A 10,766-nucleotide genomic window follows, 5' to 3' on the forward strand; every position below is an offset into this window, starting at 1 on the left:
AAGGTGCTAAATGAGGCCTCTTTATTTTCCATAAATTAACTCCAGGGCGATGAATCACTGCCAGCACGGCTTCGACTCCCAGCAAGTTTGTTTATCCAAGTTGGAAAGCGAAGGAAAACTCTTGGAGACTCTCTGCTGTTGAGGCCTCAGCTGTCCTGCCTCTACTGCCCCAAAAAGTTTATCCTTTGGGCTCTCAAGGCTGCTCAAAGAAGTCCTTGGTACCACCTCCACACTGGGTTCATCAGTTGAGCAGTGCCATGCAGAATTTCACACGAACACGGGCAACAGAATGGCTGGAGGGGGTTTGAGCTGGATTCCCTCCGTCTTCTCCATGACCTTCTCCACCTCCATTAATCCCACGTGAAGGGGGACTTCTCCCACTAAACCTGTGGGTCCTTTTTTTCCTGGGACACCTCCATCCTCATTCATCTTGATGGCCAAGTGGCCCCCACTTTCCTTCCCACCCATCACTCTAATATCACCCATAAACACCTCTTCAAACCCTTTGAAGAGGGAAAATAGGAGAACTTGCAGAAAGGTACTCCCAACGTTGTGGTTGAAAATAGAGAAGTATTTCACTCTCTCCACCTTGGTCCATGGGACGATGCTGGACTTGTCCCACAAGGAGGTCACCTTCCAGAGGCACTTCAGAGTGTTTTGGCTCTACATGAGCATCCAGAGCCCTCTCTTGGAGGAAGCACCATGTTCCAGCAAGCAAGAGACATCACCTGGAGCATGCTAAAGGGATGCTGGGGATGCTTGGGGCAGATGATTGTTGGTGCTCAGCTCTTTCCAGCTCTGTCCCAGCACCAAATCAGGTCCTGATGTTCACCAGTGGGAAGGTCTGGATCCTTTTAAGTTCTCTTTTTCAGCCATTACTTGGGAAATTTGCAGCAGATTTGCTGCTCCATGGTGGGAAGTGACCTCTGAATGCCACTTGTAGGGAGCTGAGGGTGCTCAGGGATTTGGGGAATGCGCTACCTCCATCCTTGACATGGCCGAGGAGGATGTAAAGCAGAAGAGGAACTTAGGACACTCCTACACCTGCATTCCGAGGGATTCCCAAGGTGGCCCGAGCCAACCTCAATGGTTTTCTCCTCTTTTTCTTTCCTTCCCAGGCAACCCCAAAAGGAGGAGGATTTTGCCAGGGACATCCCTGCAGGATTCTGAGAACTCCCATGTGGGTGGCAGAGGTGAGTCCAGTGGGTGCTGCCAGGGCAGAGAACCACCCACATACCTGATTTTCCAGTGTTTTAATCCCCTCCCATGCCCAGGCGAGGAGAAGCCTGGGAATATCCAGCTGTGTCCCCCTCCTTCCCACCATCACCATTCCCTTCCCTCCGTCCAGGGAAACGACTACAGATCAAGCCCCGGCTGTGAGTCCATCCCAATCCTGTGGCAGCCGACCAGCTCAGGAACCAGAGAGCCAGGGAATGACCTGGCACCTACCTCAGGATGCCATGTCCAGACATGGCACCCCCCCCTCCTCCTCCTCCTGCTTTTCCAGGATGCCATTTGGACATGGAGTCGTGTGGCAGCGTGGGAATGCAGCCGCTCATTCCTGCAGGGAAGCAGCTTTGCTTGGAATCTTTGAATTGACTAATAAATGACCTTTTCAGATGGTTTGTTGGAAGGCAAGTCCTGCCACTTCCTTGGATGCTTGTGAGGCTGGGAAGAACTTCCCATCCCCATCCACCCTCTGGTTCTGTCCCGGCCACAAGGTGATAGGGAGACCTGAGGTGGTTTAATGCCATCAGGTGACATTCCCACATCCAGGTTGGGATGTACTGGAAACAAGTCACCGTGGTGGGATGTAATGGGTGTAAAGGCCTCACAGCCCTGATCCCACCATTCCAAGAGCCCATCTCTCTCCATCCCGTTGCTTTTGGGAGGAGATTTCCTGAAGCTGAGAGCTTCCCTCATGGGAATGTGTTGGGAGTGGTGCTGAGGTCACACTCTGCATTTGGGGGTCTCCCATGGCCCAGTTACAACCCCGCCTCTCCCTATTCCACCATGGATTTGGGCTTCCTTGGGAAAGCCAAGCCAACTCTCCAGGGTTTGGGGTTTTTGGGACTCTCCGAATCCAAGCAGGAGCAGAGTGAAGGGAGAGCATTATACCACTGGAACAATGGAGTTTTTGCATCCATAGGTACCATTTCCAAGGGATTTTGGGGTGGCAGGTGCTGTTCCCCCACACAGATGCAATTTGTGGGATTTGCAGGCAGAATCCTGTGGGACAAAGGCATCAGAGGGGTTTGGGAAGAACATAGTCTCCCTGGAGATGCAGTATCCAGGTGTGATCAGAGATGGGGTGGGAAATGCCAATGGGTGGTGGCTTTGCCCCCCAAACAGATCCCCACAGGGGGGTTCCCTTCCCCATGTGACCCCCACGGAGCGGTTTTGTCACCAACCCAAATCCACAACATCCCCCAGGCGCTGGAAGACCAGCAGATCTCAACCCTGGGATGTTACTTGTGCCCCAGGGTGTGTCCAACGTGTTGATTTTTAATAAAAACGTTGTGGTTTCTTGTCGATATGAAAATGTCTTTTGTTAACTCCTGTGTTTTGATATGTAAATAAAAGTTTCCTGCCCTGGGATGGAGGAGCCTCCCTGTGGCTTTTCTCTTTTTTTCAGCAGTGCATGAACATCCCATCAAATACCCATCCAAATCCAGTGGAGGAGTCACTCTGATCCCTAAATCCTTGGGGTTTTTTTAATTATTAAAACTTTTCACCCAGAAACGATGTTTCTTCATCTGGTAGTTTCCCGAAAAAAAAAAAAAACCACCCCAACTTAATTCCCTAGAAACCACCCTGCAGGAGACGATGCTATAGCGAATCCTCAGGGATGGCCAGTGGTGGCCGGGAGCTTTGGTTTTCCCTGGATCCCTAACGAGGATAATCCCTGTGCTGCACTAATTAAACGAGGCAATGAGCAGCGAGGCTCTGCCGCCCACCGGCACCGCTGCTCCCTTCCCGGGGAGGATTGGAATTTCCAGCCGCCTGTCGTTAAAGCTCTGCTTGGGAGTGATTAATTTCCAGGCAGGGATAAACGCGGCCCCTGGAGAGGTGTCACTGAACTCCGGTGGGTTCTCCCTCTGTCTCCGACATCCTCAATTCCTCGGGAATGGGCTCCGATGGGATTTATCCGTCCTCGTTGTTGGACTCGGGGGCCCGGCAAGGACATTCCCTGGGGCTCCTCCACGGCTGGGAGGTTGGCACAGGGTGGAGTTTCTGGAGGGCTCCATAAACATTTCCCGGAAAAACCTTCCTGCGGCGGGTGCTGCTGGCACCGCTCTTGGTGCCCTGCCGGGGAAGCAGGTGCCGGGTGAACGTCACTCGCCGGGATCAGTTTTCTGCCTGTCATCGGGGTGGCTGTTCCCTGCCCTCCTCCTTCCCACCTTCTCCTCCTCATCCTCTTCCCAGCCTCTCCATGTGATTTTCCCCGCCCTCCTCACCAAATTCCTGACCCTGTAGCGACACTGGGTTGTGGGGCAGATGCTGGTGGAGCATCACTGAGAAGGTCCCACCCTCTCTCCATGGGGTTCCTCATGGTGGATACCACCCTCCTATGGGGTGAGGTCACTGTCCCCAAGCCACCAACAGCACATCTGGGAGCCCTGTGCCGTCCAGGGGAAACTGAGGCAAGCCCAGGTGGGCACCCGGCCCTGCTCCAAGGGGTGATGGGGCACACGAGCTCTAAAAGTGAAAGGTGACGCCATCCTGCCACCATCCTGAGGCCACCAACCTGGTTATGTCACTTGACCGCCTGTGAGTAAACTTAGCTGACAGGCCCAGCGTGGCGGGGAGGGTTGGGAACATGCCATGGGCATTTCCTAAAAATACCCCTGGGGGTGTCACTGGGGAGCCACGGCCCCATTGGAGCCCAGCCCGATCCTAATCCCTTGGTGGCTCCTGTCCCAGCTCTGGTGGCAGCTGCTGGTGGGGGCCAGGTGCCCCCAAGGTGGAGCAGCTCTGGGGAGGAACGTGGTGCCTGGGGAAGGGAGGTGGCACCCCATCTTTTCCCAGTGCAAGATCCCGGTATCCTGCTACACAGGTGGGATGATGATGGATTTAGGGTGACATAATGAAGCAAAAAAAAGGGTTAAAACCACCCCACAAAAAGGGTTTTTTTGTTGTCCACATCTTTGCCCCCCTCCCTCAAGTAGTGCCCAAGTTTGGGGGTGTCCAAAATGGGATATCTGTGTTCAATATGGATAACATCCAGCATCAGCAGGGAATGGGGGTTATGTTCAGGGCTTTCCCTGCATCCATGATCCTTCCCAAGGGGAATAAATGCACCCCCCGCCCTGACTCAATCAGCAGCTGAAAGATGGACCCTCCCCAGAGGCTGGATCGAGCAAAAGCAATAATGTGGGATTTTAATTAGTGGAGTTGCAATGGGATAAATATTTTCATCCTCAAAAGCCATCTTTTTTTGCATTAATTTGACCCTACATCTAAAGGATCAGTTAGTAGCCATGGAGAGCACTGTCTGCTGTCCCCAAGTCCCCAAGCAGCCATTGATGAGGGGAATGTCACCGCCCACACCCCGAGGAATCGCTGTGGGATGCAATAGGGTGGGATGCAATAGGGTTGGGGTGCATTTGGACCCAGGATGCATCCTGCTGGTGACAGAGACAATCCTGGGCTCCGAGGGGATGAGTGGGTGGGTGCTGCTGGCCTCTGTGGGATGAAGCTGCTCATGCCTCGGGATTAGGTGGGACCACTCCACGGCGACTGCTCCGTGCCTCAGTTTCCCAGTCCTGTTCCTCCCAGGCTGCAGCAGGATGAGGTTGCAGATGGAGCAGCCTCATCCCAGCCAGGGCCTCATCCAGGGGTGGCATGAGCGCTCCCAAAACCCCCTGATCAGCTGCCTCTGTGTGCCAGTGACAACTTTTCCAGGTGCTGGGATGGCAATCCTGGTCCTCCATCTGGTGACAGTCCCATTCTTGTGTCAGCTGTGGATGCCACCTCCCAAACCAGAGGCAGCACTGGAGCACAGAGGTGCACGTTGCTGCCCCCTGACCGCCAATAGCTCATGGAAAACCCCGAAAAATTCCCAAAATTATATTTGTCTGACTTTCTGCAATGATGGAAGTGCTCCGGGAAGGATCCTGGGCCGTTCCAGAGGTGGGGAAGGGGCTGCATTCCGATGCTGTGGTCCCTCAGCGAGGTGGCACCAAACCCGGTTTAGGCTCAATAACTCCTTTTTTGGTATTTCCCATTTTTTGGACAGTAGGAAATTAGGATTTCTAGGATGTTTCTCCCCACTGCACGCTCAGTCCAGGGCAGAGGGTGGGAGATGAAGCCCCACGTTGGGATGCAGGAGCCGAGAAGGGTCCAGGGGGTACCCGGAGCATTTCCCCCCCCCCCCCCCCCGGAGATTGACAGCTGCCCCGGGGGCGTTGCCATGGGGATATGCAAATCCAAGCGGGCTGTCGGGGTGCTGATAGGCTGGGAGAGCTCAGCCTCGCCTCGGTGGGCGGGGCCGTGCCTCCCTTTCCCGCTATAAAAGGCTGGGAGTTCATTGAGCTCCCGGCGGCGGCGCCGGTCGCGGGTCGGGGCGGGCAGGGGAGCGGCCTCCGCCCCCAGGGCGCTGTGTCCCGGCGGGAGGAGGCAGGAGAAGGCTCGGAGCCCGGGGAGGTGGGGCCGGGGCAGGTGCCAGGGGAGGCGGGAAGGGGCGGGCAGGGCGCTGCCCGCTCCTCGCCATTGGGAGCCCGCCCGGCCCGAGCGCAGAGCCGTGGCGGCCGGAGGAGGGTCCCGGAGCTCCAAGGGCTGCGGAGCGGAGCCGAGCCCCGACGGAGAGAGAGAGAGAGAGGTGGCTGCCCCGGCTGGGGGTCCCGGAGCCCGGCTGAGCCGCACCGCAAAGTCCCGTCGGAGGCGAGCAGCGGAGCCCGTTTGAGCCCCGCGGCTGAGCCCCATCTCGGACACCGCTGGACCTCCCCGCAAAGTCTCATCGGAGCGTCCCGCTGAGCCCCGCAGCAGCGCCCCGGAGCCCCGCTGAACGTCGCCGCAGAGCTCCGTCACAAGGTCCCGTAGCCCGGCCGAATCCCACCGCAAAGTCCCGTCGGGAGTTCCCGGAGCGCAGCGGAGCCCCCCGGAGGGTCCGGCAGCACATCTCCGTCCCAGGGTCCCGGAGCCCACGGCAAAGCCTCATCGGAGGGAGGGCCCCGGAGCCGCTCGGGGCAGCCGCTCGCCCCGGAGCCGCTCGGAGGAGGCTCCCGGAGCCCGCGGGACCCTCGGTGAGCGGCGGTGCCCGGGGGCTCCCCCCCGGTCCCTCCATGGACTGAGATGGCCTCGGAGCTGGCCATGAGCGGGGAGCTGCCCACCAGCCCCCTCGCCATCGAGTACGTGAACGACTTCGACCTGATGAAGTTCGAGGTGAAGAAGGAGCCGGCGGAGGCGGAGCGGCTGTGCCACCGCCTGCCCGCCGGCTCCCTGTCGTCCACCCCGCTCAGCACGCCCTGCTCCTCCGTGCCTTCCTCGCCCAGCTTCTGCGCCCCCAGCCCCGGCGGGCAGCCGGCCCCCGGCCCCCCGGCCGCCGCCGCCGCCGCTTCCCTGGGCTCCAAACAGCAGCTGGAGGAGCTGTACTGGATGTCGGGTTACCAGCATCACCTGAACCCCGAAGCTCTCAACCTGACGCCCGAGGACGCGGTGGAGGCGCTGATCGGTGCCCCTCACCATCATCATCATCACCACCAGGGGTACGAGCCCTTCCGACCGCAAGCCTTCGGGGCTGAGGAGCTGCCGCCGGCCGCCCATCACCATCCCGGCCATCACCATCATCACCATCACCACCTGCGCCTGGAGGAGCGCTTCTCCGACGATCAGCTGGTGAGTATGTCCGTGCGGGAGCTGAACCGGCAGCTGCGGGGCTTCAGCAAGGAGGAGGTGATCCGCCTCAAGCAGAAGAGGAGGACCTTGAAGAACCGGGGCTACGCTCAGTCCTGCCGCTACAAGCGGGTCCAGCAGCGGCACATCTTGGAGAACGAGAAATGCCAACTGCAGAGCCAGGTGGAGCAGCTCAAGCAGGAGGTGACCCGCTTGGCCAAGGAAAGGGATCTGTACAAAGAAAAATACGAGAAGTTGGCCGGCCGGGGCTTCCCCAGGGAGCCCTCCCCATCCGCCGCCCCGAAAAGCACCGCTGACTTCTTCATGTGAGCCGGGCTGGTGCCATGGGCTGGGGGGATCCCTTTTTTATTTTTATTTTTATTTTTATTTTTATTTTTATTTTTATTTTTATTTTTATTTTTTTTTCCCTCATGCGGAGAAAGCAAACCCGCCGCTTATATTAAAAAAAAAAAAAATAATAAAAAAAAAAAAATAATGAACTCCCCACTGAAATTTTGGGGAGGGAGAGTTGAACTCCCTGAACTCCCTCCCAGCACCCAGCCATGGGGAGCCGGGCTGGGGGAGTGGAGTGGGGGGCAGCCCTGCATGCGGGACGTGTACGGCCACCCGCCCCCCTCCCCGGGAGCATCAGCTCCATCCAGGTGGCTTCTCCTCACCTTTTCCTGCGGGTTTTCCCCCCCTCTCCATTGGGATTTTTATTCTTGGAGGGATCCCCAGCGCTGTGCCCTGCCCGCCCACCCCCCCATTCCCGGCCGCCAAACCTGAGCCACATTTAACTTATTATTCACCCTTGTAAATATGTAGAAAATTAGTTCGTTTTTGAATTTTTTTTTTTTTTTTTCCTTGAGCCTATATTTTGCTTGGTGATTTACGAGAAAAAAAAACGAACAAAAAAAAAGAAAAACCGACAAAAAAAACCTCTAAAATCCTTTAGAAAAGAGAAAAAAAAAATACACGAGTCTTAAAAAAGTTTGTATGTAATAGCATGCAAATAATATCCGAGTTAATTTAACGATGTTGGGAAGAAGCCGAATGCACTATATACAGGAATCGATTGGGTGAAATAATACTGTTTTATAGAGATTTAAAATTATCTATGCTCTTAAAAATAGTGGGGAGGGGATGGGGAGGGGAAGAGGTAACAATTTTAGGGTGACCTGAAAGGCAATATAGTAATATATGGACTGCAAACGGTTGGCTGCTATCTCACTATGCACCAGATTTATTTATTAACCCACGGGAAACAGAAAAAAAAAAAAAAAATCTTATTTTAACCTCGATGTTTGGAGAAAAAAAAAAAAAAAAAAAAAGAAAAAACAGACGGCAAGAAAAATGCACATTATTTGTTGTGGAAACGAGGAAAAAAAAAGAGGATTGAGAATTTGTGCAATCGTTGGAGCGAAAGCGCAGAGGATCGGGGCGGGTTTGTTTGTTGTTGTTGTTTTTTTGTTGTTATTTTTTTTTTTTTTTAACGACTTGCTTATTTAAAAAAGGAGGAAAAAAAAAAATTAAAAAACAAATTTTGTGTGGGGAGGGGAAAACAAAAGGGTCCTGCGGACAAATGGAGCTTTGGGAGCCTGGTGCATTTTAGGGACTGATCGTGCGAAGTGTTTTTACCGACCTGTTGTTTCGATTTGTGACGGTTTTAATGATGTTGCATCAAGATAAAAACTTATATTCAACTAGAGCCTGGGTCGGGTTTTCTCTCAACTTTTTTTTTGGGGGGGGGGGGGTCTCACAGCATTTCTCTCAACTTTTGGGGGGTTTTGTTTGGGGGTTGTTTATTCTTCCCTTTGATTCCCGGTGCTGATGCAAAACCTTCCGATGTTGAGCGTCTCCTCTGCCCCATTGAACTCTGGCTTTTCACTTTTCCTGCCTTTGTTTTGTTTTTATTTCCAGCCGGGTTCTGGATGTTTTTGGTTTTCTTTCTCGGCTGGAGGGTCCTGGAGACCTTCGTCCCTGCAGCTGCTGGAAAGTCACCAGATCCAGTTTGGTTCCAGCTTGTCTGACACTGTCCCAATGAGCCGCTGGCTTGATTTTCAACGGTAATAAATAATTTTTTTCTTTCCTCTTTTGGCTTCTCCCTCTTGAATATTTTCGTTTAAAAAAGGACCCCTTAACAAACCGAGCCCACACCTTCCCTAATCCAAACTTTTGGGCTGGTATTTTACTGAGATTTTGGGGTTTTCTGGGGGTTCTTTTTAAGGATCTTTCTCCCTTTGCCGCAAACCCCGAATGCGGCTGCAGCTTTTCCCAGACTCGGCGGGACAAATTCCAACGCAGCCCTTGGTCCAACAGATTTATTTTTTTGGTTATTTTATGTTGATTTTTAAAAATATTTAAATGTATTTTCTGTCCTGTATTTTTGCCCAGGCTCAGCTGTGGCATGTCCCCAAGCTGTGGCATGTTCTCTCCTGCTGCTTCCGTAAATCTCTGCCGTGCTCGTGTAACCCCCTGGCTTTTCCCAGGATTTTTGTGGAGCCTGTGACTCCACAACCCTCTGGTCTTGCCTTTTTTTGCACCCCTGAACTTCACTCCCCTTTTTCTTCATCTTTTTTTTTTCCATCTTTTTTTGGTGTCTTATTGTGTGACCAGAGGATTTTTGAGCAGCCTGAGCTCGGCTCAATATCGGACTTGGATTTTGGAGTGGCAGCTGGGATGAAGAGAGGGACGTTTGTCCCAGGGTTGGACAAAAAGGGGGGTTTGGAAGGTGGGGGGATTCACCCCTTATTCCTGTATTTATTTAGATCCAGGGAAACTTTGCAAACCTGGCTCTAAATAAAATCAACCTGCAGAGCTGCTCGTGGGACATTGCGTCCTCAAATTTTTTGGAGGTGAATCACAATTTCCCGGTGAGTTATTCCCTAATTTTCCTTCCAAATCTCTTTCTCTTGGCATGTTTTTTTGGGGGGAAAAACATCCAGCTGCCTGGTGACGATCAAATAAGAATTTGGGGAGGAAAACCTATTTGGGGCTGGTACCTTCCCCAAACCAGCCTGGAGATCTTAGTCCCCGCAGTCTAAATTCTCACTCCTGGATCTTCCCGTCGCCCACATTCCCTGTGGGCACATCCTGGGGGTCACTTTCCCAGCTGCACTGGGGCTAGTTGGGGAGACAGACCTGACTTCGGGGGCTGTGTGGGGTTTTGGGGGAGCACTGTCCCGTGGGGTGTCACCCCAGGACCCAGCCCGGTGCCCATGAGGTTACTGCAATCGTCTCCTGCTCCGGAATCCTTTCCCCGCTTCCATGGCAGAGCGAAGGCAGCAATTTAAGATTCCCAATTTTCCCCTTTGCCCTCTCTTTTTTGGTTTTATTTTGGGGTGCAACAACCTGGGAAAGATCCCAGATTATTTTGGCAATCCAGGTATTATCTCTTCCTCTTTATCCTGAAAGGATCCCCAATTCCTTGCGCCACTGTGATTTATTTTTTTTAGTTCCTCACTGATCTTTTTTTTCCCCAAACCCTCCTTGAAATCCCCTAATAGCTGGAGCAGGACACAGGATATTGCTGCCACCCATTAATGGTGGTCCTTCCATGGGGGACCTCATCCCACTGTTCTTTTGGGGGTGGAATTGCACCCTTCTGCCCCATCATCCTGACTTTTTCCATGCTCCTGAAGCTCCCGGCTCTCTGGGATTTGGCTTTGCTGAATAAATAATAAAAACTAAAGTGGTTTTAAGCCTAAATTTGGCTGGTTTATGACTTGTCTCCTTTTTGGGGCTGAGCCCCCCCTGCACCCTGAACTCCAGGGGTTGTCTGGGTGGTCCCTGCTTGGGTTTGCAGCGTGTTTTTTGGGATGGCTGCGATATTTGCAGGATCATGTGTGTGCGTTCCAAGCGTGTTGGCGCATGTTTTGGAATGGGGATGTGGCGGGACAGGGTTGTGTGTCACCCGTGTGCCGCAGGACTGC

The 10,766-nt window shown here is 53.6% G+C and overlaps 2 protein-coding genes across 8 annotated transcripts in view; both read left to right on the plus strand.

Annotated features, from left to right (window-relative positions):
* The window catches only part of ZC3H3 (zinc finger CCCH-type containing 3), a 128,206-nt gene extending 125,573 nt beyond the window's left edge, over positions 1-2,633 (plus strand). For 4 of the 5 annotated variants that reach the window (XM_083869789.1, XM_083869792.1, XM_083869790.1 and 1 more), the window contains 2 exons: positions 1,119-1,193; positions 1,349-2,633. In XM_083869789.1, the coding sequence (XP_083725915.1) occupies positions 1,119-1,193; positions 1,349-1,380 (107 nt within the window). In that variant the 3' untranslated portion in view covers positions 1,381-2,633. The other variant, XM_083869793.1, reaches the window with a different exon arrangement.
* A 3,641-nt stretch (positions 2,634-6,274) lies between these two features.
* Positions 6,275-10,525, plus strand: MAFA (MAF bZIP transcription factor A). Of its 3 annotated transcripts, XR_014591431.1 has the most exons (4): positions 6,275-6,837; positions 8,755-8,900; positions 9,603-9,707; positions 10,341-10,525. XR_014591431.1 is itself a non-coding variant. In XM_083875492.1 (3 exons), exons 1-3 carry the CDS (start codon positions 6,295-6,297, stop codon positions 9,631-9,633), a joined length of 720 nt encoding a protein of 239 aa, XP_083731618.1. In that variant the 5' UTR covers positions 6,275-6,294; the 3' UTR covers positions 9,634-10,525. The 3 variants fall into 3 exon arrangements, 2 of the variants coding, with proteins under 2 accessions (XP_083731618.1, XP_083731617.1); XM_083875492.1 differs by having other exon boundaries at positions 9,603-10,525; XM_083875491.1 differs by lacking the exons at positions 8,755-8,900; positions 9,603-9,707; positions 10,341-10,525 and having other exon boundaries at positions 6,275-8,175.
* The last annotated feature ends 241 nt before the right edge of the window (positions 10,526-10,766 follow it).

The sequence above is a fragment of the Zosterops lateralis genome, assembly GCF_965231275.1.
Source record: "Zosterops lateralis genome assembly, chromosome: 1".
Lineage (NCBI taxonomy): Eukaryota > Metazoa > Chordata > Aves > Passeriformes > Zosteropidae > Zosterops > Zosterops lateralis.

What these genes read in the sequence shown, in the direction of transcription:
- MAFA (XM_083875491.1), top strand. Translation starts at nt 6,295, where the DNA reads ATGGCCTCGGAGCTGGCCATGAGCGGGGAGCTGCCCACCAGCCCCCTC.